This window comes from Leptonychotes weddellii, chromosome 12 (assembly GCF_054177405.1).
Source record: "Leptonychotes weddellii isolate Sample4059 chromosome 12, ASM5417740v2, whole genome shotgun sequence".
Classification (NCBI taxonomy): domain Eukaryota; kingdom Metazoa; phylum Chordata; class Mammalia; order Carnivora; family Phocidae; genus Leptonychotes; species Leptonychotes weddellii.
In genome coordinates, this window is record NC_138380.1 from 10,267,529 (window position 1) to 10,288,369 (window position 20,841).

At 54.8% G+C, this 20,841-nt stretch overlaps 1 protein-coding gene across 6 annotated transcripts; it reads right to left on the minus strand.

Moving 5' to 3' along the window:
- Positions 1 to 5: 5 nt before the first annotated feature.
- On the minus strand, positions 6 to 9,702 carry ZYX (zyxin). Of its 6 annotated transcripts, none has more exons than XM_081799954.1 (11): positions 9,511 to 9,702; positions 8,758 to 8,847; positions 8,405 to 8,624; positions 7,716 to 7,915; positions 7,472 to 7,564; positions 6,832 to 7,374; positions 2,661 to 2,781; positions 2,361 to 2,530; positions 2,053 to 2,231; positions 1,027 to 1,147; positions 6 to 560 (listed from the first exon to the last, which is right to left on the minus strand). In XM_081799954.1, the coding sequence occupies exons 3-11, from the start codon at positions 8,610 to 8,612 to the stop codon at positions 456 to 458; spliced, it is 1,740 nt and encodes a 579-aa protein (XP_081656080.1). In that variant the 5' UTR covers positions 8,613 to 8,624; positions 8,758 to 8,847; positions 9,511 to 9,702; the 3' UTR covers positions 6 to 455. The 6 variants fall into 6 exon arrangements, with proteins under 6 accessions (XP_081656080.1, XP_081656081.1, XP_081656082.1 ...); XM_081799955.1 differs by having other exon boundaries at positions 8,753 to 8,847; XM_081799956.1 differs by having other exon boundaries at positions 8,405 to 8,627; positions 9,511 to 9,529.
- Positions 9,703 to 20,841: the final 11,139 nt, after the last annotated feature.

Below are 20,841 nucleotides of genomic sequence, written 5' to 3' on the forward strand. Positions count from 1 at the left end.
ACGAATTCTGGAAAACAGGTTTTTTTTATTTGTAGCTGTAGCCACAACCTGGCAGCATGGGGGTGGGTGGGAATGTCCAGGCCGGTCAGCCCGGCCCGGCCCAGCCTCCTGGAGTCAGGGAGTTTCCTGGCCTCAGCAAGCAGAGGACGCGGCTGCCCGGGCGCCAGCCGAGGGCATCGGTCAGCAGTGAAAGCAGCAGTGCTCAACCTGGTGCCCCCGCGGGTGGGGTACACTGGAGGGTGGTGGGTGGTCCCTGCGGGATGGGGGCGGGCTGGAACCCGGGAGCTAGGACTCTGCAGCGCTAGGCCGTGCTGGGGCCCCGGACAGGGCACTTGGGATCCCGGGCTGGGGGTTGGCGTAGGAGAGGCCGGACGTCAAAAAAATAACCGAAGGGGGGCAGGGTAGTCTCCGTGTGGGTGGTCCGCTGATGGGAAAGGGACCCGCCCGCCCCCCGCTTAGGTCTGGGCTCTGGCCGTGTGGCACTTCCGGCAAAGCACGTGGCCATCCAGGGGGAAGCATCCGTTGTCATCCGCCTCGATGGACAGTGGCTTCCCACAGTCCTGGGAGAAAGGAAGGAGAGCCCGCTGGCGGAAGGCCCCAGTGTCCCCCCCACACCTCCGCCTTCAAAGTAGGAAGACCAAATGCCTCCTGGCTTGGCTGATGTCCAGTGTCACTGCCTGTGTCCCCAACCACACCCACGCCCACTCCTAGCCTCACCTCTGTTGCCCATTTTCACTCTTGTCCCCTAGGCCGCTCCCACCCAAGGCGGGAGCTGTGGGTAGAGCCGTTTCCAAGGCTCCCACCCAATAAAAGACGTGGGACCCCTCCCACCTGCCTCAGCTCCCCCAGCTGCCTCCTTTAACTTCACCAAGCACAACCCCTTTCCCCTCCCACTGGTCACTCTCTCTCTTGGTTTATCCAAAACTCAGTGACGCCACAGCAAGCCCTCCCCGCACCTTGCACAGTGACAGGAACACGGCCCCCCCCGCCCACCGCACAGTCCCCGGGGCCGGAGGCGCGACCAACCTCACACTTGTAGCACTTCATGTGGAAGTTCTTATCCAGAGCGACCACTCGCACGGTCTCCTCGCGGCCGGGCTCAGGCATGATGGGCCCTTCGCAGACGGAGCACCTGGGGGCGTATTGCCTGGAGGGGCCAAAAGCGAGGCAGGAGTCAGACTGGGGGCACGGGGTGCCCGGGCCTGTCAATCGAGTGCAGGGAAATGCCATGGTGGTTGCATGGCAACAGGGCAGACGTCTTGGCCCACTTGCCTCACATCCCTAGGCAGAGGAAGCTCAACGGCGAAGTCCTAAGACCAGCCACCTTCTCGGGCCCTTATCAAGGGGAATTTCCTTGCCTTTCCCCCCCTCACCGTCCCGAAGCCCCATCCACCCCAGGAACCTCTGCCACCAGGTCTTTACCTCGTGGTAAAGACCACAGCCAGAGACGCCCTTCTCCAGCCCCCATGCCTGGACCCCTGACCCTAGCCTACCCCGGCCACACGGGTGTCTCCGCCCCACTGCTGGGGTGGGTGCAGGGAGGGATGGGAAGTTCCGGACACCTCAGGTGGAATTCTGAAAACGTACACTTCAAACACACTGGCAGAGGGGGGAGTGAGACGGTGCAGTTTTCCTGTACCACCCTTGAGCTGTGTTGTGGGATTCTGCTGCGGGCCTAGGAAAGCAGCTACCTTGTAAACACTGTTTCTAGGGGAAAACCAGAGCTCCAAGAAGCTGATCTCCAAAAGAACTTTCAGAACCCAGCCTATGTGTGAAATGACGTCCTTCCAGCACACAAGGCTGAACACAAGACCACCCCAAAGCAGCCTCAGGGAGCCCAAGGCCAGGTGGGCCTTGCCAGTGGCGGGACTTGCTCCCGAGGTCTGAGGCCCGTGGACGGCTACATCCAGACGAACGGGGCTCTCGCTGTCGGACAGGATGCGGGACCAGAAAATGAGGCCAGGGGTTTGGAGCTGTCTTGGACTCAGGCGGGCAGCCTAGCTCCCAGACAACCTCAGAGAAGAGCCCAGAAGACAGGAGGTGGGTCCTCACTTGTGGTAGTCGGGGACACAGTGGGGCCGGTTGGCCTGGTCCACAATGAAGGAGGTGCCCTCCAGGGGGCAGGCGCAGACCACACAGGTGAAGCACTGCGGGTGGTAGGCCTTGCCCGTGGCCCTCAGCATGCGGTCAGTGATGGGCTGCCCACACGTGTTGCACTTCTCCAGAGTGTCCTGAGGAGGAAGCAGGAGGGCGTTGGCAGGGAACTCACACCGAAAAGCCAGCCACTGGGGCACATCTGCCCCGCAGCCCTCCCCCCTCCCCGCCACCCGCCAGCCGAGCCCCAGGGGTGCCAGACTCACAGTGTAGCAGCCCTCGCAGTAGGGCGCCCCCTCCAGGCTGTAGAACTGCTGTCCTTGCAGCTGCTGCTCACACTGGCGGCAGGTGAAGCAGGTGATATGGAACAGCTGCCCCAGAGCCCGGACGGCAGGCTGCGTGCGCGCCAGGGGCTGATGACACCGGCCACAGGACTCTGGGAAGGCCAGAGAGGACAGAAGTGACGAGGAGGAAGGAGCGCGCGCGAGGGATGACAAGCCGGCCCGGGCACCGGCCAGCGCCGCGATGCAAGGGCCCAGGTCCCAGCGGCTCGGCGGGGAGCTCACCGTTGACAGCCACGGTCTGCCTCTGAGGATGCTCCATGTCGTGCATCAGCTGCTGGGTCAGCTGCTCCAGCTCCTCTACCTCCTTCAAAGTCAGGGGTCCTGGGGCCCCCGGGGAGCGGACCTGAAATGCCAGTACTTTCTTCAGGCTCTCCGGAGAGTCACCCTGTCTGAGAACTCTCCCCAGCCAGCTCATCCACTTTCTTCCAGTAAGGACTAACTCCCCTCCCACTTCCCAGACTCTTGGGTTTGACTCGGAAAGCTCCTCGTCCTCCCTCCCTGACCCCCAGCACCACACAGATAAAGGGGAAGGCGATGACCCTTCCGCCCGCTCTGCCCAAATCACCCCCCGCCCCGGGCAGTCACGGACAGGCCAGAACAACTGAGCGGACAGAGGCCACACACACAGCAGCTGAGGTCACCGAAGCCCCCAACACAGCAGGCCACGCATCAATTGCACAGAGCATGCTCAGACATGGCCCCCCAGGAGTGGTTGGCACGTGACAGCATGTGCACCCATGTGCACACACACCTACCCGTCCCGCCTGCTGCTGAGCAGCCCCTGTCAGCGTGAGGACACAACACAGGCGGGAATCACAGGTTAAACCCCCAGCGCTCTCTTCTGGAGCCCAGCCCCCAGCTCCCCAGGCAGGGGTCCAGGACTACCTGACCCCACTCCCTCCCCAGTAGGCCTCTGAGAAGGACCATTCGCCAGGCCTGCCTACCCCTTCTATTAAGGGCATCCTGAGAGAGCTGGACATGGGGGCGGGGTGCAGGTGAGGTTAGGGGGCACTGCCAGGCACCCTGAGCCGGGCCAGGGGGAGGGCCGCAGGGCTTGTGACCTGCACCGACGTCTCCATGACACTCCAACAGAAACACTGGGTTGGTTCTCTCTGTACTGGACAAGCCCACCCAGGCCTGTGCGCCTGTCACTGAACGTTCGACCTGCCAATGCCTTCGCTCCTATAACACCTGGAACCTCCAAGCCTCCCATCTTCCCCGCTACTCACACCCGTGCGCATCCAGAGCTGCCATCAGCCCGGGGAAGCACAGCTCCACGGAGACTCCGGCTCCCAGCCCTCTCCCCCAAAGCCTCCTACCACCTCCTGCCCTTCCGTGACCGTGGCCCCTGGAAGCCCCTTCCACAATGCAAACCTTACCCTTTCTTCTCCCAATCTTCCCTTCCTGGCATCTTGGGGACAGAGGAAGGGCATTCAGCCAGCCCTTGCTCCCTGGGGCCACTTTAGGTGTCTGTCCCACTCTTTGAAAGTGTGAACTATTCATACACATGGGCTCCCCGTGGGTATCCACATGCCTTCAAGACACGCTCCATCCAGCCACTGTTTTCCCTCTCCGCCTGCCGGCACCAACATCACAGCCTCAACACCCACGGCACTCAGACCTCTAGCTCTTCCACTCCAACTGCTCCAAATGACCTTCCGCGGCGGAACACTCTGGACCCGAGATTTACTGGTCTCAAGTAAGTAAATCTTCCTCCAAGACCCTGGTCTTGAGCTCCCAACAATTACCTTCCTCTCCCCCTCCCCATTCGTACCTACTGAATGAACCCACTCAGAAAGGCTGCTCTGCCTCCCGACCCTCCCCAGGTGTCTCGCGCATCGATACCTTCTGGCTCGCCTCCCCCCAAGTCTGGTCCCTGAACCATCTATTTCCACAAGGCCCTCGCAACTGCTCATGCCACCCCCAGGCACCATCGCTGGCTTATATGGCCACATCCCCAGCCTGGCCCATGCCACTGCCCGCTTCCTGCTTCTGCCTCCAAGCTGCAGAAAGTAGGTGGAGAGATCACTGAACACCGCAGAGTGAGTTCACAAAACACTGCAGCGCCCTCTGCGCCCTCGGCCTCAGCCCCGCTGGCTGGTATTTGGCTCCTGCAGATTCCCAGTCGCCTTCCCCACAGCAGCTGTTCCAAACCTTTCCATCTCCTCGAGCCCCGACTGCGTGGCCCCCTCACTCACCGATGACCTCACCTCCTACATGACTGAGAAGATGGAAGCCAGCCAGCTCCAGCTCCCTGCTCGTTCCTCCGCTCCCAGAAAACACTGTGGCCACAGCGCCCTTGCTCTCTGGGGATGCTCCCCTCCAGGACGCCATGCCAGCCGCAACCCCTGCTCTCAGGCATCGTGAACCCCTCTCCCAACAGCGTCTTCCTCCTGCTTCTCACACGCTCGCCCTCACTCCCCCCTCCCGCTGCATCTCCCTGCCAACCTGGGGGCAGGCCGCTTCCCCGAGGCAGTAGACTTACCTCCTTTCACTCTGTCCCCACCACAGGGCACCAGCGGGCCACCCCAGAGCCATCTACAACTTCCGAATGGCCAGATCTCTGGCCTTAGTCCTCGTCCACCTCAAACCCCGGCTGAGCAACTGCTCAGCCATCACATTCTAGAGACCCCACCCTGACTTGTGACCCTCTTCCTCCTGATGCCCGTCTTCCCCCCTCCCACCTGGTCAGCCCGAGCATCACCCAAGGTTCTAACTCCCAGAGCCTCGGCTCCTCCTCTCGGCAGCCCCTGGGCCCCTGGGCAGCCCCCGAAGCTCCAGCAGCTGCTCCGGTGTCACCGCGCATGCTCTACTGCGCACGCCCGCGCCTCGAGTTCGAGGCCCTCTCCTAACACCCAGTCCTCCACGCTTAACTAGATGACAGTTCCAGCTGAGCCCAAGTCCTCCTGGAACCTGTTGCTCAACATGCTGACAACGGGACCCCTCCTCTTCCCGTCCAAACCATTTCCCCTTCTGGACTTCTCTATTTTGTCGGCAACACCGTCATTCCCCAACACGCCCCTCCTCTTCCACCCGCTTGTCAGTTACCAAGCCTGGGGGCTCTTCCTTTTTAACAGCTCTCATATCTGGGCCTTATTTTTCATTGCAACTAGCACTACGACGGTTGCCCGGGAGTGAACTCCCACACATCACTGACCTCCTACCTCCAGCCCAGGCCTCTGCTGGAAAAACTTCCCCCAAAGCTTCCAAAAGCACAACTGTCACCAGCCCTCCAACCCTCAAAACCCAGGACTCCTCAAAACCCAGGACTCACAGGCTCCCTGGGTGTGTTGTCTTATTTTCCTCCGCCCTCAAGCCCCCACCTACCTACCTCCCTAAGTACAGCTCTGCAATACTCCCAGAGGAACCGTCTACTTCCTCTTCTCCAAACACCCCTGCATACCTAGTGCCCTTGAGTCTTGCTCATGCTGTTCCCACTCAAATGCCCTTCCTGCTCCTCTCGGGACTGGGGCCGCGACGCCTTTCCTAACCCGCAGGCCCCGGTGCTGACGGCTGTCTGGAGTTCCTGTACCACCAGATTCCGCAAAACTCACTGGCACTTGGCATCCCTTCAACTGTGCCTACACACTAACATACTCGTTCATGCCGTCGGCTAACCTCACGGCTCGGAGGACTACGTGACCAGCAGGGTCCCCTGAACCTGAAGGCAAAAATGGCCACAGAGGAACGGTAACTTTCCTACTCTGAGCATCCAAGAAACAGATACAGACCCCAGCCCTTCCTATGAGTTAGCTCACTTACTCTTCACAACCACTGGGTGGGGTAACGGTGGGGAAACTGAGGGCCAAAGTTCACCTAACTTGCCTAGGGTCTTGTGAGCCGGGAATTCTATCCCCAGCCCCTCTGACCCGCTCAGACTTCACCTCTTTGAGAGATCTCTTCCCTCCAGAGCACAGAGGCACAGTGCCTGGCACCCAGCGGATGCTGGCTCAGCCAGTGTTTACTGACGCTGTGACTCTTATCATCAGATGGGCCCCGGGGCAGTGAGAGTGGCTCAGAGGAGCAGAGACATTAACTCAAGAATCCAAGAAGGGGAAAGAAGCAAGGTTGGGCTGCTGCTGATCTCATCCCTCCCGTTAACATTCTAGGGGGCAGGGTGCAAGGGAAGGTCCACCAAATCCCCCTCTTGATTCAGAGCTTGTGCTGCTCCCCGACTCCCGGTAAGGCCCCACCCAGACCCAGACCCAGCCAGGCCCTCCTCCTCCTCTGACCACTGACCCACCAGGCCAACTTCAGAGGCTCAAAACCCCTACCCCGCAGCCCCCATGTCCACCTCCCTCTCTGGGGCCACCTTCGCCCTCATTCTCTGGCTCCTGACTTAGCCCCAGCCCCAGGCCTCTGGTCTCAGGCTGGTCCTCCCACCCTTCCTCACCTGATTTTGGTTTTGAGCCGGTGGGGGCACTGGATGCGGTTTCTCCTGCACTCGGGGCTTCTCCTTCTGCTGAGCATAGGTGAAGCTGGGAGGCTGAGGGGAGCCTGTGCTACTGGAAGAGGGAGCTTCAGGGGACCCCAGCTTCTGATTGGGCTGTGACCCAGGTCCACCCGGGGCTCCAGGGCTGAACTTGGAGGCCACGGGAGTAAACTTGGGAGTGACTGGAGAAAACTTAGGGGCAGGAGATGGGGCTGGGGGTCCTCGAGGCTGGGTGTTAGCCAAAGGCACAGGCTGGGGATGAGCCTGGGGCTGGGGCTGCACATGGAGCTGGACCTGAGGCTTGGCCTGGGGCTGCACATGGAACTGGGTCTGGCTGGGAGGCTTAGCCTGAGCCTGAGCCTGAGCCTGGGCCTGGGGCAGAGGCTGGGAGCTAGAAGGGGACTTCCAAGGAGGCAGGGGTGCTGTGCCCCCAGCTGCAGGCTTAGTATTGGACTTGGGGATGAATGGAGTGGCGACTGGTGGGGGTACATATCCAGAGGACACCTGCAAGGAAGGGGAGCAGGAGGGAAGAGAAGCTCAGTTAGAGGGGTGGACCCACCTTTCCTCCCTGCCCTGCCTTTCCTACTCTCCTGTCCCTTACCCGGGCTTTGAAGGGATCATTCCTGGTCATGTCATCCAGCAGCGAGGACAGAGAGTCGATCTCCAAATCAATACTGCTCACCTTCTCCCTGGGCTAGAGGGTCAGGGGTCAGAGCACGGATCCCAGGTCTCCATTCCCACCTCACCCCCATCAGGCCAGAGGTGCAGGGGAGGCCAGACGTAAGGACTCTCCTCTCCTCCCTGGGGGGTATCCCACTGTAGCCACCCCTCCCAAGCCCCCATACCTGTGGTGGGGGAGGTATGGCAGCCTCAGGCCCTCCCTCTTCCTCCAGTGGAGGCGGAGGGGAAGGGAAGATCTCCTCCTCCAGAGACTCAGAGGGAAACGGTTCCTCCACAGGGGGAGGGGGAGGTGGGAAGGCACCTCCTAGAGCACCCTCCGAGTCGTCGCCATCCCCAAGGACAGGAGGGGGTGGTAGGGGAAAGTCTGAGGTAGGAAGGCGAGAGGGGACAGTCAGGAGAGAGGACGGTCAGCAGGAGACCCCTCCACCCCTTCCCCAAGTTACTCTCCCTCTACAGCTCTCACCCCTAACCCAAGAATTCTCCCGGGGGCCGCGGAGCGTGTGGGAAGGAAAGGGAGAGGCAGGACGCTCTGGGAGCACTGGGTCAGCAAAGGCGGGGGACTCGACCGTGGAGTGATGCAGCTCCCGTTACACTTGGGAAAACGGACCCGGAGGGGAAGACTCGTGCCCCACATTCCCGCCTCCCCACCCCCAGGCGGGGGACTTGGAACGGTCCCAGGAGCCCTGGCTCCCAGCCATGAGCTCCACGATGAGGTAAGAACATCTGCTCGGGACAGGCTAGCTGCGCCCAGCCCCCTTCGTGCAACCTTTCCAGACACCCCCAAACTCCCGAAACCACTGTCCCCGCCCGGCGCATAGCCGCCGGGGTCCAGCCCCCAAGCCCAGCCGCATACCTTCCGGGGGCGGCGGGGGGATCTCGCCCACCCGGCCCATCTGCGCGCGCTGGGCCCCGGCGGCCGGGGGAGCCTCGCTGTCCCCGGGCCGGAAAGGATTCACTTTGGGCTTTGGGGCCACCACCGGGCCGAACTTCTTCTGCGGGGCGTAAAAAGCCGGAGCCGAGACCGAGACGGAGATCGCGGGAGGCGGGCGGGGGGCCGCCATGGCCAGGCCGGGCTGCTGGGGGTGGGCGGCCAGGTTACGCGGCGCCGGGCCCGGGCAGACGACCCCCAGCCGGCCCGGCTCCCCGCGGCGCCCGCGCCCCCGCCCCTCCCCGTGCGCGGCCGCCGGGCGGCTCCCCGCACCTCACCGCGGGCCGGAGCGTGCGCGCCGCGTCTCTCGTGTCCGCCTTGCAGCCGGGTCGGAGGACTCTGCGTCCGGGTCCCGAGCAGCCTCCAGCCTGGCGGGGAGGGACGCAGGGAAGAGGGAGGGAAGGAGGGGGCGGGGAGAGAGCGGCGCTCAGACCATACAAGGAGCTGCCCGGAGAAGGGGCGGGAAGAGGCGGGGAGGGCGGACCCGGCAGGAAACTCCCCCAGGAAGGGGCCCTCCTTCGGACCCGGGGCCCGAGGCTCAGCCAAGGTCCTCCCGCCCCGCCGCCCCCCACCCTGTCCCCGCCGCCCGGGCCGGGCCCAGACCTCCCCTCCCCAGGCACAGGCCTCTGATGTCATTTCCTGACTCGCCACCGCCACCACCTGCCCCCCCCCCCACGTCCGACCCGCGGGTGCCCGAGATCTGACTCACCGTCTCCACTCCCGGCGGAGCCCGCGGAGGTCGAGCGGCTGCCCCAGAGGTGGCGAAGCGGCCTGACTGCGCCTCCGCCGCGGCTCAGCCCCCTCCTCTCCCGGCCTGCCGCTACCTGCCCCCGCCACCTCCAGCCGCTCCTCCACCTCCCACCCAGCCGCCGGCCCCGTCCCCCGTCCCCCGTCCCCTCCGGCTCAGCCCATACCGGCAGGACTGGGACGGAAACGGGCTCCAGGGTGGACGGGGATGGTGAGTGGGGGTTCTCCCTGCCCACGCCCCCCTGGGCCCTTCTGTGACTCCGAGGCGGGGTGTGAGCGCGAACCTCGAGGGTCCTTGGAGGATCCTAACTTCAAATCTTGTGCAGCCGCCTAAGGCTTCTAGGAATTCGCATCACCCGCGCCCCCGCCTGCAGATCAGTTAAGCTTCGCGGGAGGGAGAGACCGGGAATGGAGATGGGGGGCGGGGCGGAGGCGAGGGCGGCCGACGGGAGGACGGATGTGGACCCGGGCGACAGGGCTTCGACAGTACTTCAGCGCCCACCGTGACCCACCCTTCCGAGAGCCTTTGCCCCGGGGCAAGCGGAGCCTGCGTTCGGTGGAGCGCCCCCACTGGTCCGACCGGATTCCTCAGCCTGGGACTCAGCCCCTGGCTACGCAAAAGGGACAGATCTAGGCGTTTTTTTTTTTTTCTTTGTTTTTAATTGAACATGGAAATTTACCAAATTGCTGCCTGAATTCCAACCCATCACTACCTGCAGTGTATGCAGACATATGGCATTTCGGCCTGTGGGGCCAATGTATCACCCGCGGGTGCTTCCTTTTCTCTCATTCTGTGCTGCCAACCTTCACTGCTATCTAAGGCAGTCGGCACCATACTCAATATGCACTTCCAGTCCTTGGCCCTCCAAATGGGCCATACCCTACTGTCAGCGAGCCTCTGGGCCATGCTCTAGAGACCTTCCAGACTCAGCCCTCACATTTGCCACAAGAAAACAGGCTGGGGGGCTCCTGGGGGGCTCAGTCGTTAAGCGTCTGCCTTGGGCTCAGGTCATGATCTCAGGGTCCTGGGAGCCCCTCATTGGGCTCCCTGCTCCTTGGAAGCCTGCTTCTCCCTCTCCCCCTCCCCCTGCTTGTGTTCCCTCTCTCGCTGTGTCTCTCTCTGTCAAATAAATAAATAAAATCTGGGAAAAAAAAAAAAAAGAAAGAAAGAAAGAAAACAGGCTGGAAGCTTAGGTGATGCGGCCAGGTCCTACCCAGTAAGCTTCAGGGTCTAGACTAGAACTGGGTATCTTGAGGGCTGTAATGTGAGAGCTCATTCCCCTATGCTCTGGTGTCAGGTAAAGCAACCCTGGATACAAGAGAGCAGAGTGAGGTCAGGCTTCAGAGACCCAGCCTGAGTGCCCAAAATAAGTGACAAGTGTCTTCATTCTCTCTGCTTCATTTTCTCTGTAAAAAAAGGGTGATCTTCAATCCACCGACCTTATTGCATTGTATGGAAAAACAAATAAAACTCCATATCTGAAAGTGCCATATAATGCTCAGTATTATTATTCAAGTCCCAGTTCTGCCCAGAAAGGAAATTCTGGTGGGTTAACCTAGAGCCAGTTTCCCCTTGGGGTTGGCAGGCAGACCTCTCATGGGCCTTGGTACACGCAAAGCCCTGCTCCTTTCTTCCACCTTATGGAGTAACTAATTCTACGTGCGGCTACATTTTCATCTCCTTCTATGACCCCACTCATCTTTCCTTTTCTCTAGCGTCCTACTGTCTGCACCGGGATTTCTCTCAGCCACAAGCACGTGTGGCCAAGTATGATACTGAGCCTGCAGTGCAGACCTCCTCTGACACGTAGGAGCTGGTTCTGGGCCTGTCCCTATGAAGATCTGCTAGAAATTTGATACTAGATTTTCCGTGCATGTCGGAGATGGTGTCTTGGGCTTTACGGACCCAAAGTCTCATTGCCAACCCTTCAAAAGACAGTTGGCCCTTGAACGACATTGGTTTGAACTGTGCAGGTCTATCTATACGCAGGGTTTTGTTTTGTTTTGTCTTTTGAGAAATACAGTACTGTAAATGTATTTTCTCTTCCTTAAGATCTAATTAACATTTTCTTCTCTCTAGCTTCCTTTATTGTGAGAATACATCATATAATACATATAGCATACAAAATATGTGTTCATGGTCTGCTTATGTTACTTCCAGACAACAGTCTATTAGTAAAGTCTGGGGGAGTCAAAAGTTATAGGCAGATTTTTGACTGCACAGGGGTCAGGGCCCCTAACCCCCACGTTGTTCAACAGTGAACTGTACACCCACTTGGGGATAAAAGTTAGGAAGATGGTTTCCAGATAGCATTGCAAGAGTAAAAGCCGACTACCCTCCAAATGTCTCCTTAAGGAATGTGCGTGTGCAAAATATTGTACGTTTAATTGTTAGGCAGCTGAACCTATTTATAAATCAAGAATAGAAGAGTGCGTAGGCAGGCTTCGTTTTACGGACAACTAAGAGCATTTGGGATACAGAATATTAAACCTAAGAGTTTTAAGCCAGCTTTTCTAAATACAAGTAGAAACGCTGCAGAGCATCCCAGAAGGACACATTCACTTGGCCGAGATGTCTCAAGCGTAGCTTCAGGGTCACACAATGCACACAATGAACAGGGGCAGCCCTACGGATTCTTAGGTATTTTCTTAAGTAAGCAATTCTAATTGGCTTTTTCGGGTAGTAGGTGTAAAGTGTAGAAAGTGAGTAGATGTTCTCTGGGGCCAGGCGAGAGAGAGGACGTGAACTTTTGCTACCGAAAACATCTCTGCACACCTCCGAGGACCGATACTCACCAGGTCTCAGAAGGTTTGGGGCGCCTGGGTGGCTCAGTTGGTTGGGCGACTGCCTTCGGCTCAGGTCATGATCCTGGAGTCCCTGGATCGAGTCCCGCATCGGGCTCCCTGCTCGGCAGGGAGTCTGCTTCTCCCTCTCCCACTCCCTGTTTGTGTTCCCTCTCTCGCTGTGTCTTTCTCTGTCAAATAAATAAATAAAATATTTAAAAAAAAAAAAGAAGGTTTGCTTCAAGGGCACACAACATAAACAAGAAGTTAGAGGCAGTCGAGGAAAAAAAAAAAAAAAGGAGGGAACCAGGGCAAGGAATTCCGAAATGAAAAGAGGGATGTCATCACCAAGTTCTTTCTGTATGCTGGCTGCAGATGGACAGAGGGTCAACAGCGCTCTGGGCGTGGTGCGGGATGCTGAGACAACAGCAGGAACCGCAACCACCACGTAACACCACCACCACCAATAATAATAGCACACTGAGCTGAAGCTTAGTGTGTGCAGCCAGGCACAAGACTAAGCACTTTAAACATATCCCCCCTATTTTATCCGCACAATAAACCTGTGAGGAAGGTACATTATTATCCCATTTTTCAGGTAAGGAAACTGAAGCCAACCAGATGTTGGATTTCTTTTTTCAACTCCAAAACTGCAAAAAAAAAAAAAAAAATTGCAATGCAAAAAAAAGAGAAAAATTGCAATACAAATATTTTACTATTTGAAGACACTTCTGCCCCCCACGTACACCCTTGCAGTCCCTCATTTCTTCCCTTCAGGAGCCCCAGCCTGGTGCATCGACAACCTCTTCAAGTAAGCCTCCGACTCCATCCCTCACTGAAGTACTGGTGCCTATCTGTCTGTCTGTCCATCTGCATGTATGTATTCACACTCACATTTTGTATATATGAGATATATATATACATATATATATATGTATTTTATATCTACATTCTAGGCACGCTAGAGATTTTGTGTATACATACAAGAGACAAGCCTTTGTACCCAAGTGTGAGATGCTAGCAGAAGACATGCTTAGGCTCCAAGCAACCTTTTGTATATTATGCTTTTGTATATTAGAACATTTCCAGGAGGCTTCTCAAAGAGTTGTTAACAGTGGTTGGTGTTATGGTATGGAACTGGGAGCAAGCAGAAGACTTTTATAACTGTTGTCTTTTTCTCCATTAACATGCATTACTTTTATAATTTTTAAAAAGGAAAAGAAAGAAAGAAGAGCAATGACAAGGCCACTGTCTCTTCCCTTCGGTCGGAGGGCTCTCTTGCCCTGAGTGCCGGGAGCACAGGGTCTGCAGCTCTCCCGCTTCCTCCAATATTTACTCCTCTCCTAGTCCCACTTGCATTTCTTGTCAGTGCAAAATAAGCTCTCACAGCTGGAAGGACAGACGCCAGGCAGGGGCTGGGTGGGGGCTGGTGAAGCACCCAGCAAGACCCAGGGAGCTTGGTGGCAAAGCCAAGTAAGAGCAGCGTCCTGCCCGGCCCAGGGGCCACCCCCTCCTCCCCAACCCCCTGCCATGGAAAGGATGCACTGACAACCACAAATGCCCCCTCTGTCCTCCTTTCTTCCAGGGCCGGCCCAACAGGCTGATTAGCAAAACAACATCCTCCGTGCACTTTTCTCTTCCCTCCCTCACTTCGGTTCAACCAACATTTACTAATAACTTCTATATTCTAGGCACTCTGGATATAAAGATAAAACCAGTTCTTGCCTTCAAGGAACTCTCCATCTAGAGGAGAAAACACTTAAGCGGATATTTTAGTATAATAGGGTAAGTGTTCAGGTTAGGAAAAAAGCTTTCGCCCATCCAATAGTGCTGCTTGGTGCGGCCACACTCCTTACAATAACTGGGTGGCCTTCTGGCCACTTAAACCTCATTACGATCGTCCCACCAGGTCCCAAGCGGCAGTGAGCAGAGCCTGCGTAGGGCATCCGGAGAGCAGAGGTCAGCGGAGCAGTGGAAGTCAGGGCTCCATCCATCCCCAGGTCGGAGCCAGATGGGCACCCAAAGGCGCTGTGTCAGCAAGGCAGAAATGCATGGTGGCCGTGGGGGGCAGGAAGACAGATGGTCAGATGGCGAAGAGTCAGCAGCCAGGGAGCTGGGAAGGGCAGACAGGAAAAGAGACCCAGGGCTCCCACAGCAGCACAGGGGGCTTGCTGGCACAGGGTCCAGCCACTAGCGAAAGCATCTGCTGCCTTCCTTCTCCCTGAACCCAAGCAAGCCAAAATCAGAGAGGTCTGGCCTAGAAGCTCGAGTGTTTGTCACCAAAAATTGCAGATTAAGTGGCTCTAGAGAGTACACATCTCGGGAAGTAGGGGGGTTAACTATAGAGAGATAACCTAGGTGCTTGAGACGAGGAGTACTTCTGTTTCTTTCGTGGTTACTGCCTTTAAGAAGATGGGCCTAATATGAAGAAACCCACCAGGCTGATCTGACAAAGGAAGTGGGCGCTCCCGAGCAAAGCCACAGAGCTTGTTCAAGCTTCCTGGGGTGCCTTCCTGCCACTGGGTTTATTTACCTGCCATCCAGAGATGCCACCCACGCGGCAAACGGACACCCAGTCTGAGAGAGAGGAGAGAGGATCCACCCAGAACACGGACGTCTTCCTGCATAGACTGTCCTCTCTCGCTTCTCGAGCAAAGCCAAGAGACAAGCCTTTGTACTCCAGTGTGAGATGCGAGCAGAGGACACGCTTCGGCTACCAGCAACCCACCCAATTCCAGCCAAGCTGTCGTAATCTCTGTAGTAGCAGGGCCTAGGAGACCTAGCGCGGCTCCTGCCACAGAGCGGGGGGGCCATGTGTGCATTTGCAGACTGAAAGTGAGCTCCGGAACCATGGAAATCTCATACTAGATCAGAAAGGCCTGTGTTTAAGGGCTTTTAAATCATCTTGAGTCGTTCATTTATCCATTTAACTGACATTTGTTGAGTACCTACCGTGTGCAGGACTTTGTTAGGTGCTGGGGACACAATATTGAGCAATAACAGACATGAGCTCAAGGCCTCATGAAGGGCCACGCCCTTGGAGAGGCTACTAGGGGAGATAAATATTAATCCAATAATCATAAATGCAAAACTGCAGCTGTTACTAGGACTTCGAGGGAAAGATACATGATGTCTCTTGAGAGATGCGATCTGGTGCGGGAGCTTAAGGAAGGGATGGCCAAGCTGAGATCTGAAAGATAAGGAGTTAAGGAGGCAAAGTGGGAGGGGAAAGGCATTCCACGCAGAGGCAGGGGCAAGAGCAGAGCCCTAGCAGACTGTGGGCACGCGCTGCCGGGGGGAGCGGGGGAAGGCGGGCTGGGCGGGACCCTCCGCGGGTGTGGCGGAAGCGCGCTCCGGGGAGCTGGAGAGGGGGCGGTGCAGAGATGGAGAGCGCACTTTGTCCCGCGAGCGGCGGGGAGCCACTGCAGAGTTCCAGGTTGAAAAGAATGGCATGAAAAGACGGGAGTTTTGAAAATCTCACTGTGGGGGCAATGTGGAGAATAGCAGGAGGGTCCAGTACAGATGTGGACAGACTCATGCGGGAGGAGGATGTTTGTGGAGATGGACAGAAGTGGATAGATTGAGGGCTGTTTAGGGAAGAAATCATCGGCAGAACCTAGTGACGTCTTGAATCTGATGCCTGGGCAGGGAGGGGAGAGGATGGGGAGTTGAGGAGAAAGAGGCATCGTGGACCCAGCCCAGCTTCTGGCTGGTACCTGCCCAGAGTGTGGTGCTCAGGGCTGAGAGGTGCAGGTCTGGGAGGAAGACTGCGTTTTGCTTTGGACTTGCCAGGAATGAGAGGGTGTACGGTAGGCAGTGGGCTCTCCCGGTCCAGAGCAGAGCAGAGAGAACTCTGCGGAATATCCACATTTACCAGTCATCTGCCTCCAAGTAGTAATGCGAAGCTGCTATTGGCTGGAAAAAAAAATCGCCTAGTGAGTAGTTGAGAGGACCTACGATGGACTTTGATGGATTAGAGCATTTGTGGGACAGGTGGAGAGGGAGGCGCGACTCTCCGAATAAAGAAGCCCCTCCCTAGGCCCCCTCCTCCCCTCCAGTAGGGGTGAAGAATGGAGGCCTCCTCCCTTGCACCTCCTGCCCTCCCCACCTGGCCTCCATGTGCTGTGATTGCATTAAGCCCCTTAACCCCATATATCAGTCACGGTAAGAAGCCCCAGATGCCCAGCTCACCCCACATCTTGCTCCTCTGCCCAGCTCCTGAAACCAGTGCTGGGGCCCTCGGGATCTCATAGCCACTGCCAACCTGTTCTTCCAGCATTCGCTCCCCACTTGCTCTAACCTGGATCACCTCTGAGGACACACCCCCCTCTGCAGCTCTCTCAGGTGGCAGTAAAAGTTTTCCCCTAGAACTTCTTACAAGTAGCCCTGGATGTGGAACAGATCTCCCTTTTGATCCTCATTACTGCTTCCACACTATTCTCCTTCCCTCCTCCCTAAAATCCTCAGCTTTGAATATCTTGTCATCAGACTATACCACCTACTGTCTGTCTGTGGCGCAGCCATCTATTGCCCTGGGCCATTACTCCTTGTTTCTCATTGTTATGTCCTAGCTCACAGGGCACTTTCTCCAAAATAACGTTGCTATTAAGTCTTGGTGATTTCAACATCACAAAGATGATACCTTCCTTCCCTCTGCATCTCTGTTCCTTGCACTTCTCTGGTCCCACGTCTTTGCTCTGCCTCAAGCACTATTCCTTGTGGTAATACCCTAAACCAATATTGACCAAAAGAAATGTGAGCCATATATTTAATTTAAAAAGAAACTAAAGGGGTGGCTCAGTGGGTTAAGCGTCTGCCTTTGGCTCAGGTCATGAGGGTCCTAGGATGGAGCGGAGCCGTCAGGCTCTCTGCTCGGCGGGGAACCTGCTTCTGCCTCTCCCTCTGTCTGCTGCTCCCCCTGCTTGTGCTCTCTCTCTCTCTCTAATAAATAAAATCTTAAAAAAAAAAAAAAAAAAAGAAACAGGTCACACAGTAACTTCAATAATAGGTTTAATGTAGTGTATCCAAAATAGTATCGTTTCAACATGTAATCAATATTTTAAAATTATTAATAAAACATTTTATATTTTTTTGGTACTAAGTCTTGGGGATTTGGAATGCATTTTACCCTTACATCACATCTCGATTCAGACAAGGCCCATTTCAGTGCTCAGTGGTCATCCGTCACTGGTGACTACTGTGATGGACAACCCAGCTCTAAAAGCCTTGTACCACCCTTTCCCAATCACAGTTTCAAGCAACCCTCTCTCCAACCAGCTCCTCATATCTTTCCAGTTCACTCCCTTCTTTTAGCTTAACCCTAACAATCTTTGGACCCACTGGGACCTACAATTTATGTCAGCTTTCCTCTTTATCTCCCCCTGCATCATGCCCTCCCTACCCAGTTGAAACGCCTCGGGCAATCATGAGAGCTACAGCCTTGCACCTGCCCTCAAATCCCGCCTGCATCCCACTTTATGGTACTCACTGGGCAAAACCCAAACCTGGGTTCAACCCAACTCTACCAAACCCACACCTGTAGCCAGGCAGCTCCATGGGGCAGGAGGCAAACACCCAGCCCTTCTGACCAGTCTCATTTTAAAATTCATGACAACAAGCCTTCCGGTACCACTCAGCAACTCCACTTTCCCGTAACATGCCAATTTCTCTTGTCCATTCACTTCCTACTCTTTCAAAAGACTTCTAGTTCTTTCCTCTCTTCAACTTCTACCCCGTCCACCCCCACCACCGATGACCTTGGTTCCTGTTGCACTGAGAAAATTGATGAAATGGAAAAGACCTTGCCCAGGCTCCCCTGATGTCCACCCCCACCCTGAGTCTGTGTTCCTGCCCTCTGCTCTCCTGCCTCTTAGTCTAATAAATGACCCATAAAGCCACTACCACTCCATCTGCTCCAGGAATTAATGCACTCTCTTGAATTTCAGTGTTTCCTTCTCCACTAGATCATTCTCATCAGTATACGGATATATGCTAGTGTTTGCCCCAACTTAGAAATTAACCTCCCCCAGCTACCGCTCCATTTCTCTGTTCATTTCCTGAGTTCTGTATACTTGTTATGTCTAATTCTTCTTCTCCCATTTTCTCTTAACTTGCTCTAGTCATCTTTTACCCCCAGCACTGTACCAACATTACTTTTCTCAAGATCTCCACATTGCCAGTTAATGAACAACTCTTGGTTCCTACTTTTCTTGACATATCAGCTATATTTTATTCAGTTGTTTACTCTCTTCTTTATGAAGCATCTGTAAACATCTGTTGCTTCACTCTCTGTGTATCATGTTCTCTTATTTTCTTCCAACCCCGCTGGTTCATATTTCTCGTTCTCCCTGTCTGGCTCCAGCTTATCTGCTCAGCCTCTAAGTGCTGAGATTGAGTCCTTGCATCTCTTCTCCTCCATCTGTGCGCTCTTCTTGCTGACCATACCCAGTCCCGAGCCTATAAGTGCCATCTCTATACTAATGATCCCCAACTGTGTACCTCTATCTTGGATCTTTCCTATGACCCAAAAACACATACATCCAACCTCTTACTCATCCTTCCCACTTGATTATCTAATAGACATTTCAAAGTAAATATGTCCAAAACTTAACTCCGACTCTTTCTCCCCAAAACTTGTTCTACCCATAATCTTCCTCATTCAGCTGATAGAAACTCCATTCTTTGGTTCAGCCCAGAAGTTTTGGAGACATCTCTGACATCTCTCTTTCTTTGGCGCTACAAATCCATGGAATCCTGCTGACTCTGTCTTCAAAACATTTCCAGAATCTGGCGACTTCTCCCCATCTCTACCACTACTCTCTTGGTCAGAGTCTCCATTATCTCCTCCGATTTACTGCACTATCTTGCCTCCCTACAGTCTACTCAAAATATAGATGCCAATGTTATCCTTTCATCTCATTTCACATCATGTTACTCTGATCAAAACTCTCCTTTCTCATTTCACTCGGAATGAAAGCCAGAGTAAAAGGCTCTACCTAAACGAGTCCCACATACTCTCTGAGCTCATCTCCTATGACTCATTCTGCTCTAAACATGCTGGCCTCCTTGTTTCCTCTCCAACATGCAAGTCACATTCCCACCCAAGAGCCTTGCACCTGCTGTCTCTCTGCTTGGAAGGCTTTTCCCCAGCCATCTGCATGGGTCATTCTATTATCCCCTTCATACTCTTCCTCAAATGCCACCTTCTCAGTGAGACCATCCCTGACCACCCTGGTTAAAACTACATACATTTGGGACACCTGGGTGGCTCAGTCATTTGAGCATCTGCCTTCAGCTCAGGTCATGATCCCAGGGTCCTGGGATTGAGTCCAACATCGGGCTCCCTGCTCAGTGGGGAGTCTGCTTCACCCTCTCCTTCTGCCTCTGCCCTGCCCCTCTGCTTGTGCCCTCTCTCTCTCTGTTTCTCAAATCAATAAATAAAATCTTAAAAAAAAAAAAACTACATACATTTAAAACTACGTACTACAAAACTACATGGGGCTCCTGGGTGGCTCAGTCAGTTAAGCATCCAACTCTTGATTTGGGCTCAGGTCATGATCTCAGAGTGGTGAAATCAAGCCCTGCTTGGAGCCTGCTGAAGATTCTCTCTCTCCCTCTGCCCCTCCCCCTGTGCTCGCAAGAACGCACATGCGTGTGTACTCTCTCTCCCTCTCTAAAAAAAAGAAAAGAAAGAAAAAAGAAAAAAAAAGAAAAAGTAAAACTACATACACTAATGCCTTTTATTATCCTCCTTTCCTTCATTTTTCTTCATAGCATTTATCACCTTAAATGTATTCTATAGTGAGGTCCTGAGCTTCAATACCAAAAAAAAAAAATTATAATACTTATTTAATTTCTATATTGGTATCTCCTCCCAACTACTTCTCACTAGACTGTGAGCCCCATGAAGGCATGAGTTTTGGACCCTAGCACCAGGAATAGTATTGCCATAGAGGTGCTCAAGAAATACTTGTAATATGGAATGAATGAAGAATGAATGAATGAATGAAATGAATTAGCAAAGAAAGAAGACAAAGAAGGAGTAGCCAGAAAGGCAGGAGGAAAACCGGGAAAGAATGTTCAGGGACAAGGGAGGGGTCAACTGTGGAACGCTCCTGATGTGTCAAGTTAATTTTAGAAACGAACCCCATCCGCTGACATGGAGGATACGTGAGACCACCGTGCGAGCTGTTTCAGTGAAGTGAAGACGCCAGATTGGAGTGGGATGAGGAGTGAATGGAGGTGAGGAAATGAGGACGAATGTTGGCGGCTCTTCCAAGAACTTGGGCTGTGAAGGGAACTCGAGATACAGGGAGAGAAAGATCAAGTGGCAAATTGCAGCTCCCACTTTAGAATGCAGAAATTGCTCCTGTTTCCTCCCTCAACACACTTTTCCACCATCCCTAATGAAATCCAACACGCACTACCACCAGCCACCCCGGTGCATATAGATGCATGAGTCTGTTTGAAAGGAAATGCTGTAAAATGCGAAGAGTGTGAGAAATAGGTGATGGCTTTGGTTTCCTTCTTTCTGCTTGTGTGTATTTAAATTTTTTCCTAGGGCCATCTGGCTGGCTCAGTCGGTAGGGCATGAGACTCTTCATCTCAGGGCCCCGAGTTCAAGCCCCATGTTGGGTGGGGAAACTACTTAAAAATAAATAAGTAAATAATTTTTTTTTCCTAAAACGAGTACACATTACTTGAGAAAAACATGTACGCACCACCCAGAGTTCAAAATGTCCAGTCTCTTTAGGACTTTCCCATCTGGGTGTGTCCACTGCCCATTGGCAGGACAATCATGATTGATTTGGTGAGTGAACAGCCCTCAAGTG

Excerpts from the sequence above, each read along its gene's own strand:
- ZYX (XM_081799954.1), bottom strand. The coding sequence starts at position 8,612 with ATGGCGGCCCCCCGCCCGCCTCCCGCGATCTCCGTCTCGGTCTCGGCT. Across the intron at positions 7,375-7,471 it reads ATGATCCCTTCAAAGCCCGG|GTGTCCTCTGGATATGTACC; the intron begins GTAAGGGACAGG and ends CCTTCCTTGCAG. Across the intron at positions 1,148-2,052 it reads TGTGTCCCCGACTACCACAA|GCAATACGCCCCCAGGTGCT; the intron begins GTGAGGACCCAC and ends TGGCCCCTCCAG.